Source organism: Ranitomeya variabilis, chromosome 6 (genome assembly GCF_051348905.1).
Source record: "Ranitomeya variabilis isolate aRanVar5 chromosome 6, aRanVar5.hap1, whole genome shotgun sequence".
NCBI lineage: Eukaryota > Metazoa > Chordata > Amphibia > Anura > Dendrobatidae > Ranitomeya > Ranitomeya variabilis.
In genome coordinates this window covers 97,741,998-97,769,314 of record NC_135237.1, presented here as the reverse complement: position 1 = coordinate 97,769,314, position 27,317 = coordinate 97,741,998, and the positions used below count along the sequence as shown (strand labels likewise).

Genomic DNA, 27,317 nt, shown 5'->3' with positions numbered 1-27,317 from the left:
ATTTAGCTGCTTTAGGTTACGTTCCCACAATGAGTTTTTGGTGAGTTTTCGATGCTTTGTATTTTTGCTACGAAAAAAAACGTAGTGTCTTATACTTCCAGCAAAGTGAATTGGATTTATGGAAATCTCATGCCCAATCTGATTTTTTTTTTTTTATCCCGTGCATGTTTGAAATCTGCAACATGTCAATTTCTCTTGCGGTACGCTGAGTCTAATGTGCAGATTTAACCATAAAATTGCATTAGATGTGTAAAATCTGCAAGTAAAAAGCACATAGGAGTTTTTAGTGTGTTTCCAATGTGCAAAAGCACTAAAATCTCATTTAATACCCACACGACTGTACCAATAAAATGTTGTGAAAGCCAAATGCCAGGAAGTATCAAAATCAAAACAACTTTATTTAAAACATAATATACCAAAAAGTGCCACTAGCTGTAGCGTCAAAAACAAGATAAAAACGTGTAAAAAATGCACTAAAAAACTCAGTAAAAAACACGTCATCTAACTTACCTAGTAAGTGCTGAAATGCTGCAGAAAATCGACAGTATCAAAACCTCACCAAATACTCATCATGGCAACATAGCCTAAATGAAATCTGTCATCTTCAGCATGTTGTATATACTGTATGCCAGGTGCATGTTATATAGAGTTGAGTTATTATTTATTTATATAGCACCATTAAGTCCATGGTGCTGTACATGAGAAAGGGGTTACATTATTATTAGGAGTTGATTATTATAGAGGTTGCTGGGATAAGGCATAAGGTTTAGTATAATTTGCCTGCTCTCATCTGGGCTTAGCAGTCAAGGGTATTGTCCAAGCATTGACGCACGATCTTCCCTGTGTAAGGGTATGTGCACATGTTGCGGATTTCTTGCAGAAATTTCCTGAAGAAAACCGGAAATTTTCTGCAAGAAATCCGCATTTTTTTTTTTGCGTTTTTTTTCTGTTTTTTTCGCGTTTTTTTAGCATTCTGCAAGCGTAATTAGCTTGCAGAATGCTAAAGTTTTCCAAGCGATCTGTAGCATCGCTTGGAAAACTGACTGACAGGTTGGTCACACTTGTCAAACATAGCGTTTGACAAGTGTGACCATCTTTTTACTATAGATGCAGCCTGTGCAGCATCTATAGTAAAAGATAGAATGTTTAAAAATAATAAAAAAAATAAAAAAATGCTTATACTCACCCAGACATCTCCTCACCGGCGTCCGTTCCTCTTCCTATAGCTGGTCTGTGCGCACAGGACCTTCCGTGACGTCACGGTCACGTGAGCGGTCACATAACCGCTCACGACCAATCACAGGACAGTGACGTCATCGGCAGGTCTTTTCACCGCACACCAGCTACAGGAACTGAAGCGACAGCATGCAGTGGAGGCGGGAAGACATCGAGGGTGAGTATAGGACTATTTTTTATTTTAATTCTTATTTTTTGACCACTTATATGGTGCCCAGTGCGTGGAGGAGAGTCTCCTCTCCTCCACCCTGGGTACCAACCGCACATAATCTGCTTACTTCCCGCATCGTGGGCACAGCCCCGTGCGGGAAGTAAGCAGATCAATGGACCCCTAGGTGTGCGGAATCCCCTGCAATTCCGCATTTTAATGAACATGTTGCTTTTTTTTCCGCGATGCGATTTTTTCGCGGAAAAAAAGGCTACATTTGCACAAAAAATGCGGAATACACTTAAAATAATAGGAGGCATATGTAAGCGTTTTTTTCGCGTTTTTATCACGTTTTTATAGCGAAAAAACGCGAAAAAAACGCGAAAAATACTTAACGTGTGCACATGGCCTAAGGAACACTTCCACTATCTTTGTTATTCAGTAAATATGTGTATATGCATGTAATGTAGTGTAAGTGTATTACTATGCTCACCTACCATTGCCTGTCCAGTGCAGTTCTTCTCTGCTTCTGGCGGGGTCACACTGCGCTATGTGTGACTAGGAAGTATCTTTTACAATGAAAGAGTATAGAGCTTCAGAACGACACTTCATCATAGGCTGTCAATGTAAAAGAGATTTTAACCATAGAACATAAAACGAGCTGAATAGTCGCAATTGCGGTGACATCATTCGGAAGCAGAGAAGAACTGCACTGAACACTGGAGAGAGCAGCAATAGGTGAGTATATTAATACACTCCCACTACATTACATGCATGTATACACACATTTGCTAAATAAAAAAGTTAGTGTGAGTGCTTCTTTAAGTCCGATTTCACACATCAGCAAATCACACAAGTCTGAATGTAGAGTGTAGAGACTTGTTGTGAGTTTCCTTACCTGAACTCAACACCCTCATATATCCCTACAAGGCTGTGAAGTTCGGGTCAAGAAACCTCTCACTTCCTCCAGATGTATGTGGTTTGTTTGAAGGCAGGGAGAGTGATGACAGCACTGATTGTCCTCATGGATCTTTTGACATAACAATGTTATGGGATCCCCGGGAGAGCTAGTGCCGACACCGCTGGAATGGTGTTGGCACTGGAGGTGAGTATATAGGTGTTACTATTATGAGGGGGGAAGTATGAAGATTGAGAAGGAGTTGTCCGAGTAGTGGACAACCACTTTAAGTTCCGGACTTGGATTGTGCTTTGCAAATATGTGAAACCAGTTTAAGTGTGTATACAGAGAGAGCTGTTAAGTCAGTGATTTGTACTACTACCTTGACTAAAGATTCAGAATGAGCAGGAATTTCCAACAAACCTGTATATTCATATGCTTAGTGCCCCCCAGCTCCATAATATGATGCCCATCTTAAATGGGTGCATAATTCTTTTTTTTTTCCAAATGTTTTCCAACTTTTTCATATAAACATACATAAACCATGAGGACACACTGAACAAGAATAGTGAATAATTTCAGAATTATGGAATATATTATTCACTTGGGTCCACTGAACACAGGGCTGATTTAATGACTGACTGATTTAACGATTGACTGTTAGTAATTTAGCAAAACAACTTTTCTATTTATGTGCATGATATTGAATTCCATACAATCAATGGCATAGGGAATAGAGAGAGCACCGACTCTAAGCAGTTAAATAGACACATGTTTGTGATGTCATGCTTTGACATTCTTGCACAGAAAGCAGGAAAGCAGATTAAAGAATTAGAAAAATAAATTACACCTTGCAGTAGGTTGGTTTCAGATGGTCATAACTTGGCCCCATTTTACCATCTGTACAACGGCCACAATACCTTTCGCAGTGCTACTGAAATGAAACCTTGGAACCTACAAATGATTCAAGTTCTGTCTAGTAGAACCACGGTCTGGTTATTGCAGCTGTAATAAGGACGCTAATATGCACAAGTGTTAAAGGGTTAACCCTGCTCTGGTCACCAATGCATGAGGGGCAGGTGACGTTGCATCTACTGATACCTGCTGGGATGTGTGCATAATTGGCAGTTGTCATACACTTGTCTCATTCATTAAAATGGGCTAGGTGATACGTGTCGATCATGCACACATTTCTCCAGGTACCAGTAGATGTGATGTCACCTGCCCTTAGTCATCTCACCATGCAGATGTGAACAGGCTGAACTAATCATCTAAGGCCATCTGAAAGTCTTGTCTGATGCTGTTGAAGAGTTTGGGCCTACTTTATGGAATGCAGTAATTGACATCTGGAGAAATACTTAAATTCAGTGGGGTTCATGTATCAATCTGGGCAAGCTAGAGAAATAGCGCAATTATGTCAGAAAATATTGCATATAAAATGTGCTCTATAATTACTAAAATATTGCCCAATTTATAAATCAGTAAGGGCCCTTTCACACTGAGCTTTGTACCATTTTTGTTGGTCCTGTCGTGGCTTACTTCTCAACCCCCCAAAAAGCAGGATTTAGAGGGATGCACCAAGAGGACCATTGACTATAATGGTGCTTATGGAGTCAATATGTGCTCTGTTCTGCATAATTGTTAAGAGTGTATGCCTACTGGAGGTGGACACCTCCAGTAACCGTACATGCCCGAAAATTATGCCCGTCAAAGCACACGTTGACTCAGTCAGCGACTCAGCACCATTACAGTCAATGGCTCCATCAGCGCATAAACCCAAATCCTGTTTTGCGAATGATTCGAATGTAAGCTGTGATGGGTCGAATGAATGTGGGGCAGCATCCAAACAGTTATGCCAGTTATTTGCACCAATAATTACTGGATCTGTGGTATAGGATCTTCTCCAGTTCAGAATTTGGAGCTAGTACTAGTTATGAAATGTTGCATGACTTTCTGGAGAGTTTTGCATTTACCAGAATTTTAATCAACATCTTGAAAGAAGCATCAGTGTCAATGACATTTGGATACATGACTCCCCGATATGTTTCCTGATCAAGCTGGAGGAGTACTTCTGAATTTCAGAGATGGCAAAGGAAGGATTGTGCACTGCCAATCCAATAGTAGGCTATAATATATAGAGTATGTCCAACATTGAACATTGTTCCACATTATACAGTATATAGAAATCACATATACATAAAATGTTGGGTTCATTTGTAAAAACAGTGCATTACTATCTCATTGAAGTGCGGTAGAGCATTAGAATAATTACCTTTGTCATGAGTTATATCTAGTATTGCAGTCCATCCCTTTTTCATGAAAGAGAATTTGCCAAAAGAATGTTGCTGCCTCATCTGAGATCAGCATATATTAGGGATATAAATTGATTCCACCACTGTGGTCTTACTGGGCTCCTTGCTGTAGTTTTGAAATAATACACTTTTATCTGTTTCAGTTCTGCTTGTCCTCTCAATGTAGGAAAAGGAGAGGAACCGACTATAAAGTTCAGAATATGCACGGGTAATACAAAGTATATGCTTTATTAGACAAATCAGGAAAGTAGCTGAAACGGCACCAGCACGGGAGGCGAGTATAGGTTTTTTTAGTTTATCGGGGCCAAATATTTAGATCAAGAAGCGATTGTCCAAGTAGTAGACAACCCCTTTAAGGCATATAGATGATCAAGAATTCAGACATATTCTGTGTACAGTAATATTAATTATCAGCAAGGTGTAATCGCAAAATAGTGTGAACTGTACTCGATACAATAGAAGAATCAGGAGACCCCCAACTGACCTTCTTCATAGTTTCGGCGTTGACCATGACGAAGGCTGTTTATTTTTTTGTTACTCGTGCGTATCCTGGACTTTACGGTCGGTTCCCCTCCTTTTCCTTCATTATTGATTACTGACTGTCTGGCCTTTAGTAATTACCATCCCACATAGATTGTAGTATGACACAATCTTATTTTTTATGCTTCTCTTTACATGCATGTGTGTCATACTCCTATGTTGTTCCCCTTGTGTTCTTTTGTATTGTTCTCGCAATGATAATCTCATGTTACTTAGTCCTCAATATTCGTGAGCTCTAGGTATCTCCATCCCCCACTATTGATTGGCAGCTCTCTGCTGTCAATAAGTGTAGTGGCCATGCTAAGACAAAGCTCACCATTGAAAGGACTAGCAGAGCTTCAGCAGATAAAAAAGGGACAATATCAAAATTACAGAAAGAATCCCAGTAAGTGACAGAGCACTGTAATCAAGGTCTCTTTCTCTATGATGCATACAGATTGAAAAGCATAAACAAGGTGTCAGATTCATAGGAGAAGAGCTGCAATATCGCACACAATCCAAAAACAGATGGGTTGCTGATCTTGAAAAAAGGCAGACCCTGAATCAAATTATGGACAGACCATTTAAGTAATGCAATATTTTTACAAAGTTACTCAAATTTAGATGTAGATTTGAAAAAGTTTAAAGTGGTGTTCAAAGATGGACATACACATTAATCTAGCATTGGATGACACATTATCAGCTGTATTAGCATCCTACGGTAATAATATTAGAAATCTTTACATGCTGATTTGCATTAAGCGGTAATACTTTAAGTTTTGCACTAAGTAACTGCAATATCCCAGGCCATATTTTGGTATTAGGATCACATTGCAGGTTACAAATTAAGATACCCTCTGCTTTGTGAAATGCGCTTTAATGACCCTGTTAGAATTGGGGAAAGCAATAGCATGCAGTATTTGAGGTAGAGGCACAGTTTATCTAAGTAACATTTATTTTTGCAGATTGCAGTTTTATCCCATCACCTTGCGCTATTATGGAAATATTGTACACCACATGCAAGCCACAGAATTAACGCTTCCTATATCACCATTTGCGTGCACCAAAGTTACTGCCAGTAATTTTCTGAGAGTATATGAAAAACATGTACTGCAGACACAGCAGAGGTTACTGGTCATAGAAAAATATTTTACTATACATTGGACTAGACATTACTTGCGGCCTATATCTATATACAGGGTGGGCCATTTATATGGATACACCTAAATAAAATGGGAATGGATGGTGATATCAATTTCCTGTTTGTGGCATATTAGTATATGAGAGGGGGAAAACTTTTCAAGATGGGTGGTGACCATAGCGGCCATTTTGAAGATGGCCATTTTGGACTTATTGAGAATTTCACAAGAAAAACAATGGTGTGCTTGGTTTTTAACTTTATTCTTTCATGAGTTATTTACAAGTTTATGACCGCTATAAAATGTGTTCAAAGTGCTGCCCGTTGTGTTGGATTGTCAATGCAACCCTCTCCTCTCACTCTTGACACACTGATAGCAACACCGCAGAAGAAATGCTAGCACAGGCTTCAAGTATCCATTGTTTCAGATGCTGCACATCTCATATCTTCACAGCATGCCTTACGATACAAGATGCGCAGCATTTGGAAAATATAAAGTTGGATCCAAAATGACCGACTTCAAAATGGCCGGCATGGTCACCACCCATCTTGAAACATTTTCCCTCTCCCATATACTAATGTGCCACAAACAGGAAGTTGATATCACCAACCATTCCCATTTTATTTAGGTGTATCCATATAAATGGCCCACCCTGTATATTAAACTATATATCTATAATATAAGTCAGTGGCTTGGAATTATTTTTGATTTCTGTTAAAGCTATGAGTTATTCACATAATAAAGGTTTTGGTTAATATTAAGGCGGCTTTGGGAGTTTTTTAGATTGGAGTTAGGGATCTGTTCTAGATGTATGGAGCCGTTACATTGACACGCAGCATCCTCTGATGATGTACACAATTTCATGTGTAGTTGTATGATGCTCCATAGGGAGCCCCATATTGCTGATACCTCTGTGATATTATGGAACATGCCAGTTTTCTAGGCATGGACATAGTCAATAACTGGAAAATGCTCTGCAGATATAATATAATCCAGTACTTACTCAAGTATCCTTGTGATTCTTTCTGCATGGCAGTTATAGGACAGTCTTTATGTGTTAGCAATAGCTGTTTCAGTTGTGCTACCTCGTTTTTCAACATGGACACCTCATTCTGGAAAATAACAAAGCAAGAATTACTCAAAAACAGTAAAAAGTGTTTCCTTTCCTGACTTGCTCAGGGCAACTATAAATGTAAGGCCGGGGTCACACTTTTGAGTGCAATTCGAGAAACACACGTGAGTCTCTCGCCTCAATACCCGACACTGCCGCCTGCACTCGGGACTGGAGCGTTCAGTTGCATAGAAACACATGCAGCCGCATGCTCCGGTCCCAAGTGCCGGCGGCAGTGTCGGGTATTGAGGCGAGAGACTCGCGCGTGTTTCTCGCATTGCACTCGCAAGTGTGACCACGGCCTAATAAGAACAAACACAATCCATGGACAGATTATTCTAATTTCATAAACCCTTTAAGACTATGGGTAAAATGTATCATAGACTTTGTCCCAGAATAATGGTGCAAAAAAAAGTATCAGATGTTGGTGGAAACCTATTTTGTGCCAAAATTTGTAACTTGTAGTTTTCATACAGTTCTCACCATTATTTTTCAAATGGAAGTGATATAATAGGGGGACTGGCATTATACAGAACAAAAAATGTACTACTTATGCCATAAATTATTCACCTTTTACGGTGGAGGACCTGCAAATCTGCACATGGAGTAATGCTACTGAAACGCAGTGGATGCACACATTTATTAAGCTTATTGTATTCAGTCAGACTAATTTTGCAGCTTATTTTTGTGGGATCCGCAGCAATACTGAACAAGCTGCTTTTGTGGATTTTTGCAGCAGATTTATTATTCTGTACGTGAATGACGTAAAATACTCAGCTTATTTTTTTTAACTGTTAAATAACAAGAAAAAAAACCTTTGCATAACTAATTACATGATCTTGAGCGACTGAATATGGCCTAAGGAAAGTGAAATATCCTTCAGTAGTATATATTAGTTGATAGCTGGAGTTTGGTCCTGCCCTGCAATGAATATATCTGTCACTGGTATTTCAACAGTTTTTGGGATCTATCTGGGATCATACAGCCAAGCTCCTGCACAACGAAAGGATCAGAGACAACCCAGGTTGCACGAGTATTCTTGGATGCTGTAGAAACTCTGTTAAGAAGTCCACTACAATTTCAGTCCTTAGATGCTTAGATGCTCCTGTTGATGGGTGCCTATAGGTTGACATTGTAGCCTGGAGTTCTAACAAAAGCTCTCATGTCTGCTATAATTACGTGTCATGAGGCATGGCCTAATAGATTTTTTGATAGTCATAGAAAATGGATTATTGCAGTTGTCTTTGTTGGTTGCAGCCCAGATCTGATCATCATTTTTCAATCTTCAGCTACCGGTGAAGATCATCACCATGTTAAGCTTATAGTATGTAATGTCAGCGTCCCTGCATAACTCCTCCTCTCCTCGGCAGGGAAGCGGACATTCTTACCATCCCGGTTGCGCTCTTGTTGCAGGCATTCGTCATAGCGCTCATGTCCCCATGCCATGTACGCCTCACAGATCTCCAGGCAGCTTGCCTAGTAAGTGAGCACGCTTTCTGCTTTTTAAAGGGGTAGGACGTGTAATCCTAAAATTTCCCCAGCCAATAGCTGGGAGGCATCTGGTATTTAAGGCATCATCCCCTATAGGAAGGTGCCCGTTCAATATCTGGAACTTTAGTGTCTAGCTTGTCTTTCAGCAGCTAAGTCTGTTGTCAGGTCTTTTCTGTACACAACCCTCCCTGAGTTTGAACCCTGAACCTGTACTTTGTATCTGATCTTGTTCTATCTGAACTTGCTTTCCCTGGGCTTGTCTGGCCTGGGCCTGAACCCTGAACCTGTTGTGTCTGAAACAGTACCTATCTCTGAATCTGTTTGTGTCTGAACCAGGATCTATTCCTTAACCTGTTGTGTCTGAACCAGGATCTATTCCTAAACATGTGGTTTCTGAACCAGGACCTATTACTGTACCTGTTGTGCCTGAACCAGAAGCTATTCCTGAACCTCGTGTGTCTGAACCAGGATCTATTCCTGAACCTCTTGTGTCTGAACCAGGATCTATTCCTGTACCTCTTGTATCTGAACCAGGACCTATTCCTGAACCTCTTGTGTCTGAACCAGGACCTATTCCTGTACCTCTTGTATCTGAACCAGGACCTATTCCTGAACCTCTTGTGTCTGAACCAGGATCTATTCCTGAACCTCGTGTGCCTGAACCAGGATCTATTCCTGTACCTCTTGTATCTGAACCAGGACCTATTTCTAAACCAGCAGTGTCTGAATCAGTATCTACTTCAACACCTGCTGTGTCTGAATCAGTACCTAACTAAAGATTCTATAAAATCAAAATATAACTTTTATTTCCATCTACTTATTAAAGAGTGCTCATTTAAAATGACAGTGTCAGTGTAGTCATTGAATAAGCAAGTATCTTAAACTGTTAATAGATTTCCATTTCTGTGGTCCCTATATGGAGCCGTTAGGGAAACCTTACGGGAGTCATGTTCCTCATTTACGGACGATTAGTAACGATTGACACCACCTAGATGTATGGGGATCAAATCCTACTAACTCTTTTTTGCTGATTGCAGTCCACTGTGATACTGTGTTGATACAGCGGATTTAGTTCAATTAGCTCAATGAATTTAGTACAATCAGCTAACACCTATTGTTTCCACCAGGGAAAACCACAGCTAATATAAAGTCCTCTGGACTTATTGCTTACTATTAATTTATCATATTTTCATAATGTGGCTGCGGACCGCTAACCATGTTTGTAGTTTGCCACTACAGTCTACTGCTTATTAAAATATTTGACCAGCTGCCTCTCCAACATGTTTCACCATTTCTGGCTTTTTCAGGGGAATGAAGCTTCTCGAGCATGACATAGTAGATCCTAGGTTGGGCTACAGATAAAAAAAATTTCCAATCTATTCTCATCCACTTGGCAGACTGTTTTTGCATTAGTAAGTGGTGTCATGTGGTTTAATGCAGACATTTTGCAGGTGCATATGGCAATGGTTAATGCTTTTAACCTTTCACCTTTAACTACTCAGAATCAAAAGAAGTGAAGATACTATATCTGCCTGAAGCATGCTGTTGATATAACTCCATCCAGAGTATGTGTTTTTAACCTTCAGGTAAACTGTGAATCTGCAGCCGTTGAGAAAAAAGCAAAACATCTAAAAATGTGCCAACTTGAGAATTAAGACCAAGTTCACTGCAATTGGGCATATGTGTATATTTAATGGCTGGCTAAATCTTACACTATTGCTCATTAAATTGTGCCTGCTTGGTTATTCTATTACTGCGTTCTCACAGCTAAATTCTTTTATGGCTCTTTTCTGTGCCGACCTTGCGCGCACCATCCTATTCTATGAATTGATATTAAGTCTCCGACATGCAGTCTTCTGTTGATGCTACACATCGCTATGAAGAAGACATCCACGGTATCTAAAAGTCAGGGCGAAAGATGGAGTTGAGAGTGAATAATTCCTTCTGGTTTACATTTCTGCCTAGAGGTCGCAGCACACATTATGGCACAGTCATCTGGACCCATTGATTTTGTCTAGCTGACTATCGTATTAGTATGGGCATCTCTCATATATCAGGGGTAAGAAGGATCAGACAACTCAAATTTTAATGCCCCATCATTTGAAATAAAAAGTCGTAGCTTTAATACTACTAATTTGTTCAAAATAGTTAGTTCATCTTGCGAAAATTGTACAAAAGCAATAAAAGATAAATAAACATAGCCCAATTTTAAAAACCCAAATAGAATCTGTTGCCTCAGATCATTGAATGTAAATGACATAGGATTTACAATTCAGATTAGATATTGTCGCAGCTCACCTCCTCCCCTACCATTACCATATCTTTGCCCAAATCAGAGCATGGGCATAAAATACTTCTGTGTAATAGGATCAGAGAGAATTGCTGTGAATGTCTAAGTGACATCTGAAAAGACGGAAATACGAGTCTGATATGAGCCCAAGACTATAAAATATCACAGACTATAAAAAGGTCAAGAAGCGCCATATTAGAATTTCTCAGAGTATGTATAGAAGGTCATTGGTCACAGCTTATTCCACATAGGGACAGGCCTATCCGGATTGTGGTGTACTAATGCAGTGTAGATGCATGTTGAAAATGGCAGTGGTATTCTCATTCTGTGAATAATAGTTCAAAACTTTCAAGGATATAGTAAGGTGCTGTCCCTGCATAATCAGTGTGACTGTGAATAGATTGATTGGTGATATACAGTACCCCAATAGCAGCATTTGTTCTCCATTTCTCTGTCCTAATTTTGCTATTAAACAAAAATCCTGAAACCAAGGCTTGTGTGTCACAGAAAGTAATGTGTTTCACATATTGTGAGACATGCAAGCCACACTATTTATAATTTAAAGACAGAAGAAAAACTGTAAACTGTTAATGCCATTGTCAAACTCTGACAGCGGCATTAACAGTGCGATGCCATGGGGGCTCATCATTCTATGTGTCTATTGGCATGCCCCTGATGTGATTGTGGGGGGCGCCGATAGTTATGACAGCTGAGGGTCTGTTGAAGATCTCTGTGCTTGTTATTATGGAGCTCCCTGTGGCCGGGCTTCAAAGGAGACCGTGATTTTTACTATATGAAACAATACTGTGGTATTGCTGTATATAGCATCAGCAATCAGACTTTTGCAGCTCCAAGTCACCTAAGGGGATTCATTAATACAGTAAAAAGTAAAATAATGTTAGAATATGAAAAAATAGAAAAAGTTAAAATCACCAATTGTTTCCCCCATTAAAAACAAAGATAATAACAAATTAAAAAAACACAGTTATGGTATAGCCATGTTCAGAAAAGTCCAATCTATTTAAATATTTTAAATATTAACCAAATTTGAATTAGCTGTAAACATTCAAAAATGCCAAAATTACTTCTATTGGTCGCTTCAATGCCAAAAAAAATGCTGTAACAATCAATTAAAATGTCATATCTATCGCAAAATGGTTTTCGTAAAAAGATTTTTTTCTCTGGATTTGGATTTTTTTTCCCATTTTCCAATACAATATACACTACTCAAAAAAATAAAGGGAACACTAAAATCCCACATCCTAGATATCACTGAATGAAATATTTCAGTTGTAAACCTTTATTCATTACATAGTGGAATGTGTCGAGAACAATAAAATCTAAAAATTATCAACGTAAATCACAACTAATATCCCATGGATGTCTGTTATTGGATAGATGCCCAAAATCAAAGTGGAAAATGAAGTTACAGGCTGATCCAACTTCAGTGGAAATGCCTCAAGACAAGGAAATGATGCTCAGTAGTGTGTGTGGCCTCCATGTGCCTGTATGATCTCCCTACAACGCCTGAGCATGCTCCTGATGAGGCGGCGGATGGTCTCCTGAGGGATCTCCTCCCAGACCTGGACTAAAGCATCCACCAACTCCTGGACAGTCTGTGGTGCAACGTGATGTTGGTGGATGGTGCGAGACATGATGTCCCAGATGTGTTCAATCGGATTCAGGTCTGGGGAATGGGCGGGCCAATCCATAGCTTCAATACCTTCATCTTGCAGGAACTGCTGACACACTCCAGCCACATGAGGTCTGGCATTGTCCTGCATTAGGAGAAAACCAGGGTCAACTGCACCAGCATATGGTCTCACAAGGGGTCTGAGGATCTCATCTTGGTACCTAATGGCAGTCAGGCTACCTCTGGTGAGCACATGGAGGGCTGTGCGTCCCTCCAAAGAAATGCCACCCCACACCATTACTGACCCACTGCCAAACCGGTCATACTGAAGGATGTTGCAGGCAGCAGATCGCTCTCTATGGCGTCTCCAGACTCTGTCACATCTGTCACATGTGCTCAGTGTGAACCTGCTTTCATCTGTGAAGAGCACAGGGCGCCAGTGGCAAATTTGTCAATCCTGGTGTTCTGTGGCAAATGCCAAGCAGCATCCTGCACAGTGTTGGGCTGTGAGAACAACCCCCATCTGTGGACGTCGGGCACTGAGACCATCCTCATGGAGTCGTTTTCTAACCATTTGTGCAGACACATGGACATTTGTGGCCTGCTGGGGGTCATTTTGCAGGGCTCTGGCAGTGCTCCTCCTGTTCCTCCTTGCACAAATGCTGAGGTAGTGGTCCTGCTGCTGAGTTGTTGCCCTCCTACAGCCCCCTCCACATCACCTGGTGTACTGTCTTGTCTCCTGGTAGTGCCACCAGCCTCTGAACACTACACTGACAGACACAGCAAACCTTCTTGGCACAGCTCACATTGATGTGCCATCCTGGATGAGCTGTACTACCTGAGCCACTTGTGTGGGTTGTAGAGTCCGTCTCATGCTACCATGAGTGTGAAAGCACAACCAACATTCAAAAGTGACCAAAACATCAGCCAGAAAGCATTGGTACTGAGATGTGGTCTGTGGTCCCCACCTGCAGAACCACTCCTTTATTGAGTGTGTCTTGATAATTGCCAATAATTTCCATCTGTTTTCTATTTCATTTGCACAACAGCATGTGAAATTGATTGTCAAACAGTGTTGTTTCCTAAGTGGACAGTTTGATTTCACAGAAGTTTGCTTTACTTGGAGTTATATTCTGTTGTTTAAGTGTTCCCTTTATTTTTTTGAGCAGTGTATAATAAAATTAATAGTGTCATTCAAAAGTACAACTCATCCTGCAAAAATCAAGCCCTCATATGTCTATTTGGGCAGAAAGATAAAAAAGTTATAGCTCTTGGAAGAAAGGGAGGAAAAACTAAAATGAAAGAAGACTGCTGAATAATGCTGTTGGTTGCCATCAATTCACAATTCTACAGACAAATTTGTTCAGAGACGAAAACAGTTGAATTCAATTAATTTTGTGGTGCTGAAACTGAATATAATGCTTAAATTTTCTGATTGGTTATAACTGTCAAAATCCAGAGAAGGTTGTAGTTACTTATGACACCTTTCATGCAGGCTTATAGAAAAATTGCGTCTTTATTATTTCATCATCATTATTGCATCGTTAGCATCTAATCTATTACATCATCTATTTAGTCTATTGAGTCTTTAGTATTCTTTCATCTTAAGGCAAACAATCAAAAAATGCCAACTCAGCTCCGATGATGTAATACTAATTACAGGTGCATTAACTACTTTTATAAATGCTCTCAGTGTAATGTGTACAGTTTTAGGATATCCTTAGCTTAGTTTATTAGCATATTGACATGTTTCAGTATGTTTTATTCAGATTTGCCTCCTTCTTGCATTAACAAATTGGATAGTTTTTCTTACAGTGACTGACCCGTAGAAGCGCCCGTCAGGCGCGAAACGGCCGTCGTCAGGCTTGCCGCACTCAGAATCTCAGCACCCCCGGCCGTGAAGATTTTATTGTGAGTAATAAATTTACCTGTCTCGGAAGATCGGTGAGTGCTGCCTCTTTTCTCTTCTGCTTCGGATTATTCCAGTTGTTTAATCGGGCTACAGCACCCGGAATCTAAAGACTAGACCTCCACTGCAGGTGAGCGGTGTCAGCTAATTTATAGAGGCGTTGGTGCGGTCTAAACTGTTTTTGTTTTACTTCACATCATACCCAGAGGTTGCATGGGTAGAAGCAATATAGATTGCCTTTGGCCTTGACTTTTGCAGTCACAATGATCTGGAGAGAGCCAACCGATCACACTACCAATTGCTATTTCTGCATGATCCCCCATTAGGAAAGGAGTTTCTAGGAAGAAGTTTACTTTATTGTGTCCAAACATTCCATCTGCAATACACCCACTACTACATACAGAAGAACTGCCGGCTCCAAAAGCACCAGAAACATTTTCAGTCCTGTCAAGTGAGGAAGAAGAGAGCGCGTTGTGTCATACAGCATCTTCCTCTCATGACCCAGACTTTCTCAGAAACCTCAACTGAACAACAACTTATAACACAAAGTGAAGAGAATGATCTTGATAGAAATTTGAATCTGCCCAAGAGTAAGGCTGAGTTCTTAGGTTCCAGGCTACAGCAGTGGCATATCTTAGCGGGTGATTCTCTGATTTCTTTGTTCCACAACCGTGATAAAGATCTTGTCCAATACTTCTTCACAGAGGGCGATCTTGTGGCATGCAACAGCATCAAAAGTTTAATGAAAGCTCTGAACATAAGTCATAATCCAGAGGAATGGAGGCTCTTCACCGATTTGTCCAAAACAAGCCTAAAAGCTGTCTTGCTGCATAATGGCAATGCGCTACCTTCCATTCCAGTTGGTTATGCAATCAATATGAAAGAAACTTAAGACAACATGAAACAGCTGTTGAGGAGCCAGAACTTAGACCAACATTTGTGGCCCCTCTGTGGTGACTGAAGGGTGGTTGCCCTCTTATTTGGTCTCCAGGGTGGATAAGCAAAGTGCTGCTGCTTTCTGTATGAATGGGATAGTCATGCAAGAGAATATTACTACAATAAAAGAGACTGGCTTCTCCGGCATTCGCTTCAGACAGGGAGTAAAAATGTCCTGCTCCCATCACTTGTTAACCCACATAAGATTTTGCCACCACCATTGCATATCAAGTTGGCCCAAATAAAGAACTTTGTAAAGCCAATGGATACAAATGCAAAAACATTCAAGTATTTAATTGATAAATTCCGAAGGTTGAGTGAAGCAAAGATAAAGGAAGGAGTCTTTATTGCGCCTCAGATTTGTAAACTTCTTCAAGCTGAGGAGTTTTTCCATTTATTTGCAGGGCTTACAAAAGAAGCTGCATGGGTAGCATTTGCATTAGTAGTAACTATTTATTGGGGAAACTCAAGAACATAGAACTAAGAAGAGTTGGTGTAAAATCTCCTCAAAACATATAACGATCTTGGCTGTAACATGTCCTGAAAGATTCATTTCTTACATTCACATTTAGACTTTTTTCCACCAAACTGTGGAGCAGTGAGCGACAAGCACGGTGAGAGATTTCACCAAGATATTGCGGCTATGGAGAAAAGATATAAAGGAAAATGGAATCCATCAATGCTTGCAGATTACTGTTAGACAATTGTAAGACATGATCCGATGCTGGAGTACAAGAGACAAGCAAGAAAAAGTTGTCATTGAATGAGGACCAAATTTTGTAGTGCAATTTCTGTAACTGTTTATAAATCGCAATAGAGTTTAGACATGTTTTAGTTATTTGAATTGTTGCTAAGTTTCCTCTAAATAAATATCAGAAAATTGGCAAAACAAAATATTCTGCATCTTAATATTGGAAAATAATAATGTTTCAAAGTACCGAAACTTTTATGCATTAATACGTAGCAGTAAAAGAAAAGCTGCTTGATATCATAGAAACAAGAGCCAACTAAAAATTTTCATTGTTAGACTTGAATTTAGGAGGTCAAAATCATTACGAAATGGCTCATTTCATAACTGATCCTGAAAGCTTTTGAAAATATGTAGAACAGTGTAATCATCCATTTTCCATTAGTCAGATGGGTTTAGGTCACATTGACATTAATAAGGCTATGTTTGTGTTAAAGAGCTAAAAAGGAATTCAATACATTCCTAGGAGACCGCTGAGTAATATACACATATTTTCCAGGCAATTAAAGACTCTACAATATTGTGATTTAAAGGTAATAAGCAAATCAAATTTAGAGGGGAGAGGAATTCTTCAAATCTGGCAAATTTGAATTTCATGACAAAAATCTGCTCATCTCTACTGTCTTCTCAAGACTTTTGGCATGGAATATATGATCAATCCAAGGTTTGTTGAATGATTACTCCTCTCATCCATCCTACCTTTTACTAAGGCAGCTGTGATAATTTCTGTTAAAGGACTGAGATTTTACTGTGTGCTTTCAAACACTGGTCCAAAACAACCGGCAGCACAAAAAATACAAAACGTATAATTAATAAAACATTTTTAATTCTTTAATACCTAAAAAAAGCAGTCATTCTTAGGCTAATATTAAATCTATTTAAGTATTTCTCAATTGTTATATTCAGAAATAAGAATTTAATTGTAGTTCCATACAACCATCATATATTAGCAGACTGAAATAATAAAAGACAGATTAATTCCTTTACGAGTTTATGCTTTTTTTTCCCAGGAATTAATTTAAAAGAGAAGGACATAAAGTTTAATACATCAATATACTTAATAACTTGTGCTGGAGAAATGTTATATTAAAAAAGGAAAAATAAAGTTATGCTATGTATAGACTAGACCTGTGGGCTTATTTTAATAAATCTTAATGAAGCTTTCACTTATGCGGAAAGTTCACTTTGGCATCCTTTGACACGGGTTGTTTTCATAAGAGAACCTCAATCATTTTTTAGGGCAGATTATGTCTGTGTTTTCATTATTAATCTAATGTGTCTTACTTTACAGGCAGGTTGTGTATGATGGAGTGGTACAGAAAATGTTTGGGCTATAAACAGTGGCTCTCTGAGGTTGTACAGTACACACCTGAAGCTGCATGTTTGTCTGGGTGAGTTCCTCTGCTTTCTTTTCCAGTGACATCACCCAGACCTTCCTTTTCTGTCTGCACCGGGTGGCAGCTGCTCGGTTCCTTTCCAGAAACTTTCGCCGCCTCTCGTCTGGATCCTCATCCACCACCCTCCTGCGTCGGCCTCCCGTGGGCTGAGGGGGTTGTATTGTCTGAGTGGGCTGCATTTGCTGTGCTGCTGGTGAGAGCTGGATAAAGAAGAAAAGCTAATTGACTCTCACGCTACTAGAAACAGACATGTAAAATGTGGTGTTAGAAATGTCAGCCAAAACATAATTCAAGTGACAGCTTTAATTTTCATAAATTATCTGTCAAAAATATTAAGAAAATGGTATTAGAAAGAAGTGTGTACACATTTTTACACAAGAACAGGGAGAAATATACCTTGATGGGCCTTGGAGCAAAATCTGTAACAGGGCCCTCACCTTCCATGTGTATTCACAATACTAGTGTCTATTGATGTGTCCCAGGGCCCCTTCCCATATGAAGCATGTGTGCAACTGCTAGATTTGCAACTCTTACAGCTACGCTTCTTCACCACAGGTGGTGAACTGACCATTTTTAACTAAGGCAGTGCTGAGTGGGAAGAGGGAGCCTTTAGAAACGCAAATAAATCAACCTCTTTTTCAAGTTTTAGCAGGACCCGCAAAAAGACTGTGCTCTATATTATTGTGTTAAGTGTATTGGAACTATAGTGGGTGGCAATCATTTTATTGCTTAGGGGCTGAGATCCATCTGCTTCTAAGCACAAAAGATTTTTTAAGAATAGTTTACAAAAAAAGTCCTCAATGCTTTCACTAAAGCTATTCTGGTGGGTTCTTCCTTTTGTTCGGGTCTTCACCACTCTTGAAATATGACTTATTACCATAAGCAAAGTGAACATAATGACTGTAAATTAGTTTTTAACCTTTAGGATTTTGAAAAAGAACATCATTATCTGACAGGTCACTTTTATACAAAACAATAGAACTAAGTCTCCAATGTACACTCACCGGCCACTTTATTAGGTACACCTGTCCAACCTCTTGTTAACACTTAATTTCTAATCAGCCAATCACATGGCGGCAACTCAGTGCATTTAGGCATGTAGACATGGTCAAGACAATCTCCTGCAGTTCAAACCGAGCATCAGTATGGGGAAGAAAGGTGATTTGAGTGCCTTTGAACGTGGCATGGTTGTTGGTGCCAGAAGGGCTGGTCTGAGTATTTCAGAAACTGCTGATCTACTGGGATTTTCACGCACAACCATCTCTAGGGTTTACAGAGAATGGTCCGAAAAAGAAAAAAAATCCAGTGAGCGGCAGTTCTGTGGGCGGAAATGCCTTGTTGATGCCAGAGGTCAGAGGAGAATGGGCAGACTGGTTCGAGCTGATAGAAAGGCAACAGTGACTCAAATCGCCACCCGTTACAACCAAGGTAGGCCTAAGAGCATCTCTGAACGCACAGTGCGTCGAACTTTGAGGCAGATGGGCTACAGCAGCAGAAGACCACACCGGGTACCACTCCTTTCAGCTAAGAACAGGAAACTGAGGCTACAATTTGTACAAGCTCATCGAAATTGGACAGTAGAAGATTGGAAAAACGTTGCTTGGTCTGATGAGTCTCGATTTCTGCTGCGACATTCGGATGGTAGGGTCAGAATTTGGCGTAAACAACATGAAAGCATGGATCCATCCTGCCTTGTATGGAGCATCTTTGGGATGTGCAGCCGACAAATCTGCGGCAACTGTGTGATGCCATCATGTCAATATGGACCAAAATCTCTGAGGAATGCTTCCAGCACCTTGTTGAATCTATGCCACGAAGAATTGAGGCAGTTCTGAAGGCAAAAGGGGGTCCAACCCGTTACTAGCATGGTGTACCTAATAAAGTGGCCGGTGAGTGTATATGTCTTCTGCAAGCAACACTAGTTGTCCACCTATTCCTATCTAAGTTTTGGTTATAGGATGTTTCGCCCCAGCAGTTCGCCCCCAGCAGTTCGTCCCCAGCAGTTCGCTCCTGGGTACATTTCGCCTCTGCACATGATGACGCATGGGAATTCATGAACCACAAGGGTACAAATATCCGAGGGCGAACTGCTGGGGGCGAAACATTGATGACAGTCGGGAATTCATAAACCACAAGGGTACAAACATACGAACTGCTGGGGGCAAAACATCCAAATCCCCTAAGTTTTATTGACAATAATTTTTAGGATAACCCATCCACCACATTTAATCCATATTCCTGCTTACATATGATCTCTGCATAAAGTAATGTGTACCAGCTGAAATTTTAGTAAGAATTGATTTTAGCTTTCACCATTAATCTTTTCATGGACTTCAAAAACAGCAAAAGTGTTCACTGTAATTAAAAAGAGTACACCACCCTCTTCTTTGGGTTATTGTCTAACACATCTTCTAGACTATATAACTGTCCATTCAGATTTTGCATGGCTACTATACAACATTCAGTTGTGTTGGTCTGACCAGGTTTATATTATATTTATGTCTTAATTCAACATTAATGACCTCCCGTTAAAATGTGTCCCTTGTTTTCATTCTTTTTACAACTCATTTCACAACACAAAAGACTGATGTCATATGAGGCTCATGTGTGATAAAAGAGCTTCATATATGAGGCCACATTTTTCTACAGCAATTTTTTATGATATAACAAGTAATCCTATATTGTAAGTAATAGATATAAGCAAATCAGGCAAAATTTAAATTTGCCTGTTCACACAGTCTCATGGGAAATCCAATTTGTGGAGAAGTTATTCTCCTAAAATTTAATGACTTCTATTATGCTCTGGGGTCTCTTCAGACCCCAGAGCATAAAAATCGTCAGATGCAAAAAATAAAAAAAATCCTTATATGTACCTTCCACAGCTTCTCACTTCAGCTTCTCGCTGTCACCAGTCTGGTTCTCATGCATCTTCTCTGATTGCCACTGCTCATTCTGAAAACTCCCATAAGAAGTTTTGACATCATGAGCCATGACCTTGTATGCTCATACACAAAATCGCCCTGGGCCTTATCAGAGCTGGAAGTACTGGCTCAGTGTGAGAAGGTCGAGGATCAGAAGATGTAACAACGATTTTGGATTTTGGTTAATGCAAATGTTCAAGTACAATTCAATTCCAATTTCGAGTAGAATTCAATTCTGCTCTAATTAATTTGCTCATCTCTAATAGGGAGTAGTGGGCGTTCCATTAACCCCTTAACGACCGCCGATACGCCTTTTAACAGCGGCAGTTAAGGGTACTTAAACCACAGCGCCATTAATTAACGGCGCTGTGGAAAAAGTGAATAGCGCCCGCTATTCACGCCAGAGTCAGATTTTCTCTGGGGTCTCGGTTATCGGGGGTAGCCGAGACCCCAGAGAACATGATTTGGTTTTTTTTTTACCGACCGCGGGTTGCGATCACTGGTAATTAACCGTTTACCGGCGGTCGCAAAAAAAACCAATGCGATTTCCCATTTAATTTCTCTGTCCTATGATGTGATCGCACATCAGAGGACAGAGAAATGGGGTCCCCGATCGCCCCCCAATACTCACCTGTCTGCCCCGATGCTCCTAGCGGCTCCCGATGGGTACCGCCATTTTGTTCCGGCCGAAAAATGGCCGGCACCCGGGAGATCTGTGGGGTCTCGGCTGCCGGGGATACGAGACCCCAAGGAACATGATCGGGATCAGTTTTTACCGACCCCTGTTTTGCAATCGCCGGTAATTAACTGTTTACTGGCGACAGCTAAAAAAAAAAAAAAGCGGTGTGTCATTCTCTGTCCTTTGATGTGTCCTCTTACCGGTGTCCCTGGGTCCTTCGGCGTCCTCTCCTGCCCGCCGGCTACTTCCTCCGTTAAGAAAATGGTGGGCACATGCGCAGTGCGCCTGCCATGATCTGCTGGCCGGCAGCTAGAGGAATTGGGGCTAAATTTAGGGTTAGGGTTAGGGTTAAATTTAGGGTTAGGGTTGGGGCTAAATTTAGGGTTAGGGTTGTGGCTAAATTTAGGGTTAGGGTTGGGGCTAAATTTAGGGTTAGGGTTGAGGCTAAATTTACGGTTAGGGTTAGGGCTAGGGTTAGGCTTCTTTCACACTTGCGTCAGCACGGGGCCATCGCAATGTGTTGGCCCAACGTACCGATGCACGTTGTGAAAATTGTGCACAACGTGGGCAGCAGATGCAGTTTTTTAATGCATCCGCTGCCCAGTCTATGTCCTGGGGAGGAGGGGGCGGAGTTACGGCCACGCATGCGTGGTCGGAAATGGCGGACGCGACGTACAAAAAAAGTTACATTGAACTTTTTTGTGATGACAGTCCTCCAAAACACAACGGATCCAGTGCACGACGGACGCGATGTGTGGCCATCCGTCGCGATCTGTTGGCAATACAAGTCTATGGGCAAAAAAACGCATCCTGTGGGCACATTTGCAGGATCTGTTTTTTGTCCAAAACGACGGATTGTGATGGATGCCACACGACACAAGTGTGAAATTAGCCTTAGGGCTAGGGTTAGGGTTGGGGCTAAAGTTAGGGCTAGGGTTAGGGCTAGGGTTAGGGTTGAGGCTAAAGTTAGGGCTAGGGTTAGGGTTGGGGCTAAATTTAGGGTTAGGGCTAGGGTTAGGGCTATGGTTAGGGTTGGGGCTAAAGTTAGGGCTAGGGTTAGGGTTGGGGCTAAAGTTAGGGCTAGGGTTGGGGCTAAAGTTAGGGCTAGGGTTGCGGCTAAAGTTAGGGTTAGAGTTGGGATTAGGGTTAGGGTTTGGATTAGGGTTACGTTTGGGATTAGGGTTAGGTTTGGGATTAGGGTAAAGGTTAGGGTTGGGATTAGGGTTAGGGGTGTATTGGGATTGGGGTTAGGTTTGAGGTTAGGGTTGAGATTAGGATTAGGGGTGTGTTGGATTTAGGGTTTTGATTAGGGTTATGGTTAGGGTTGGGATTAGGGTTGTTTTGGGGTTAGGGTTGTGATTATCGTTAGGGTTGTGATTAGGATTATGGATCGGGTTGGGATTAAGGTTAGGGGTGTGTTGCGGTTAGGGTTGGAGTTAGAATTGGGGGGTGTCCACTGTTTAGGTACATCAGGGGGTCTCTAAACGCCACAGCCAATTTTGCACTCAAAAAGTCAAATGGTGCTCCCTCCGTTCTGAGCTCTGCCATGCGCCCAAACAGTGGTTTACCCCCACATATGGGGCATCAGCGTACTCAGGATAAATTGGACAACAACTTTTGGGGTCCAATTTCTCCTGTTACCCTTGTGAAAATAAAAACTTGGGGGCTAAAAAATCTTTTTTGTGGAAATTTTTTATTTTTTTATTTTCACGACTCTGCATTATAAACTTCTGTGAAGCACTTGAGCATTCAAAGTTCTCACCACACATCTAGATAAGTTCCTTGGGGGGGTCTACTTTCCAAAATGGGGTCACTTGTGGGGGGTTTCTACTGTTTAGGTACATCAGGGGCTCTGAAAACGCAACATAATGCCCGCAGACCATTCTAGCAAAGTCTGCATTCCAAAACGGCGCTCCTTCCCTTTCGAGCTCTGCCGTGCGCCCAAACAGTGGTCCCCCCCACACATGGGGTATCAGTGTACTCAGGACAAATTGGAAAACAACTTTTGGGGTCCAATTTCTCTTGTTACCCTTGTGAAAATAAAAACCTGGGGGCTAAAAAATCTTTTTTGTGGAAAAAAAATATTTTTTATTTTCCCGACTCTGCATTATAAACTTCTGTGAAGCACTTGGGCATTCAAAGTTCTCACCACACATCTAGATAAGTTCCTTGGGGGGTCTAGTTTCCAAAATGGGGTCATTTGTCATGGGTTTCTACTGTTTAGGTACATCAGGGGCTCTGCAAACGCAACATAACGCCCGCAGACCATTCTATCAAAGTCTGCATTCCAAAACGGCGCTCCTTCCCTTGCGAGCTCTGCCATGCGCCCAAACAGTGGTTTACCCCCACATATGGGGTATCAGCCTACTCAGCATAAATTGCACAATAAAGTTTGGGGTCCAATTTCTCCTGTTACCCTTGTGAAAGTAAAAATTTGGGGGTGAAAAGATCATTTTTGTGGAAAACATATGATTTTTTTTATTTTTATGGCTCTACATTATAAACTTCTGTGAAGCAGTTAGGGGTTCATAGTGCTCACCACACATCTAGATAAGCTCTTTGGGGGGTCTAGTTTCCAAAATTGGGTCACTTGTGGGGGGTTTCTACTGTTTAGGTACATCAGGAGCTCTGCAAATGCAACATGACGCCCGCAGACCATCCTATCAAAGTCTGCATTCTAAGCAGCGCTCTTTCCCTTCCGAGCCCCGATGGGTGCCCAAACAGTGTCCCAAACACATATGGGGTATCAGCATACTCAGGACAAACTGGTCAACAGATTTTGGGGTCCAATGTCTCCTGTTACCCTTGAGAAAATAAAAAATTGCAGGCTAAAAAAAATCATTTTCGAGGAAAAAAAAAGAATTTTTTATTTTCATGGCTCTACTTGTGGTCTAATTTCTCCTGTTACCCTTGTGAAAATAAAAATTTGGGGGCAAAAAGATCATTTTTGTAGAAAAAATGCGATTTTTTATTTTCACGGCTCTACGTTATAAACTTCTGTGAAGCACCTGGGGGTTTAAAGTGCTCACCACACATTTAGTTAAGCTCCTTAAGCGGTCTAGTTTCCAAAATGGTGTAACTTGTGGGGGGTTTCCAATGTTTAGGCACATCAGGGGCTCTCTAAACGTGACATGGCATCCGATCTCAATTCCAGCCAATTCTGCATTGAAAAAGTCAAATGGCGCTTCTTCTCTTCCAAGCTCTGCGGTGCGCCCAAACAGTGGTTTACCCCCACATATGTGGTATCGGCGTATTCAGGAGAAATTGCACAACAACATATATGGTTAAATTTCTGTTTTTACACTTGTGAAAATAAAAAAAATGGTTCTGAAGTAAAATGTTTGCAAAAAAAGTTAAATGTTAATTTTTTCCTTCCACATTGATTCAGTTCCTGTGAAGCACTTAAAGGGTTAATAAACTTCTTGAATGTGGTTTTGAGCACCTTCAGGGGTGCAGTTTTTAGAATGGTGTCACACTTGGTTATTTTCTATCATATAGACACTTCAAAATGACTTCAAATGTGATGTGGTCCCTAAAAAAAAAATGGTGTTGTAAAAATGAGAAATTGCTGGTCAACTTTTAACCCTTATAACTCCCTAACAAAAAAAAAAAATGTTTCCAAAATTGTGCTGATGTAAAGTAGACATGTGGGAAATGTTATTTATTAACTATTTTTTGTGACATATCTCTCTGATTTAAGGGCATAAATGTTAGGAGTCGAGTTTCCTCTGCTGCACAGGGGGAATCTCGATCCGTGTCTGCTGCGGTCTCCCATGCTCCATCGGCCGCAGTGGAGCCTGCTCAGCGGAGACGTCGGTCCCAGTGTCTCGCTGAGTCTGAATCAGTGCAAAGGTTTATTGCTGCCTCTCCAGGCTCTGCTATTATACCCTGCACTGATCTACGGCGAACAGGCTTTTCTTGGACTAAGTCCTGCTTTGCACACACTGAGTATGCCCAGGGTAAGATCTCTCACTGGAGATCAAGGGTCACATGTTCAGGTACTGCAGCCAAATCTATTGGTCTTTCTAGGAAGGTCCTGTAGGTACGCAGGCTCTGTAGCAGTTTCTTATTGGTCCTCTTTTGGAAGGTCCTGTACGTGCTGCCGCTATTTAAGGCTCGCATGGCCGCACGGCCATGCGCTAGTATCTTCTAATGTTACATGCTTTGCACCACTGTGGTCATATGCGTGAATGTGTTCAGGGACCCGGCTGAAATAAGCCCCTAGAATGCTGGCACCTCTGGCGAGGAGTGTTGTGTGCATGCATGACCACTGACTGCTCTCTTCTGGGTAGTTAGCCTGTGTCTCTGTGAGAGTTAACAGGGCACAGAGCTTTGCTTTCTCGGCCGCTCTGTGAAGCTAACAGAGCTGGTTAATACCGCCATATTGTGCCGCCATTCCACTTAGCGGCAGGATATTTCCTGCATGGTGGATCCCGGGTTGCGAACACACCAATCACATCAATAAATATATTTGGTGCGTTCCGCAAACCCTAACAATAAAAATACAAAGTTTGAAAATTGCAAAATTTTAAAAATTTTCGCCATATTTCCGTTTTTTTCATAAATAATCGCAAGTAATATCGAAGAAAAGGTTACCACTAACATGAAGTACAATATGTCACGAAAAACAATCTCAGAATCAGTGGGATCTGTTAAAGCGTTTCAGAGTTATAACCTTATAAAGTGACAGTGGTCAGAATTGTAAAAATTGGCTCGGTCATTAAGTACCAAATTGGCTCTGTCACTAAGGGCTTAAACATAAGAAGACCATGTCTATAGGGAGTCCCACAGGTTGCTCACGGTTAGGGCTAGATTAATTATTCCTGTAATGGCTGTCATGGTAGTAGCTAAAGAAGACTTTTAGTTGTTCTGCACTTTGTCATCTCTAGTAAAAATAATGGGTACTTAGTGAGAGTTGGTTTAGTTTCTAATAAATTTACCGTAACTCACAAAAATTAAAAGGCAGAAATACTGGCACTGCTAACATACCCTCCAGGAATTCATATAGGCAAACATTAATTGTATATTACCAGATATAGTGGTGCTCAGCTTGAGATAAATCAGTACAAAATTGTAAGCAAAACATCATGGAAAGCTAAATGAAAGTGGCACTCACCACTGTACATGAAAAAAGCAGCACTTTATTGTCGCATGAGGAGAGGTAAGTGACAGCTGTTTTGCGTAAACTACGCTTCTTTCGGCTAATTACAACATAGAAGGCACACTCCTTTTACACTCTGTTCCCAATGCTATGTGCAGAAAATTAAAAAGTGAAAAGAAAAGAAGAAAGAACAAGAAAGAAGAAAAATAGCATTGGGAGCAGATGATAAAAGGGTGGGTGTGTATTATATATTGTAATTAGCCAGAAGAAGCGCAGTTTATGTGAAACAGCTTACTTACCTCTTTATGTCTCCTCTCCTTCCTGTGATGACAACCAGAAAGTGCTGCTTTTTCAGTTACCAGTGGTGGTAGCTTTTCATGTTTTTTTTTACTCTAAGTGATCAGGGAAGCAGTGGGGAATGGGAAAAACCTTTGTCCCTCTGCATATTGTCACTGACTTATATCTATAAATAAAAAACAGGTTTAACCCTAGAAGGCATACCCATAGAAATCTACACATTCACGCACCTGGGGCCTTTTAGGCCTGTTTACAATTATCATGGAATAACTCAAATAAAAATACTTTTTAAAGTTTATTGCAAAGTAAGGATGCATTCCCACTAGCGCAGGGGTCCGCCAGGATGGGATTCCGTAATGGATCTGACCTCCTGGTGACCCCAGCTAAGGCTGGCGGACGCATACCTGGGGCCTCGCAGGCCTGCCAGGTTACTTGTTTTCTATTTTCTGTAAAATTACTTTAGTTAGAATTTTGAAACTCTATGTATTCCTCAGGTATATAGTTGTTAGTAATTTCCAGTTGTTCATATATTTTTATGTTATAGGCATTTCG

The 27,317-nt window shown here is 40.8% G+C and overlaps 1 protein-coding gene across 4 annotated transcripts in view; it reads right to left on the bottom strand.

Annotated features, from left to right (window-relative positions):
• CREB5 (cAMP responsive element binding protein 5) overlaps positions 1-27,317 on the bottom strand; it is a 607,187-nt gene that overhangs the window by 7,753 nt on the left and 572,117 nt on the right. For all 4 annotated transcript variants that reach the window (XM_077268826.1, XM_077268825.1, XM_077268824.1 and 1 more), the window contains 2 exons: positions 17,740-17,967; positions 7,256-7,364 (listed from right to left, as the gene is read on the bottom strand). In XM_077268826.1, coding sequence (XP_077124941.1) covers positions 7,256-7,364; positions 17,740-17,967 — 337 coding nt within the window. The remainder of the gene's footprint in view (positions 1-7,255; positions 7,365-17,739; positions 17,968-27,317) is intronic.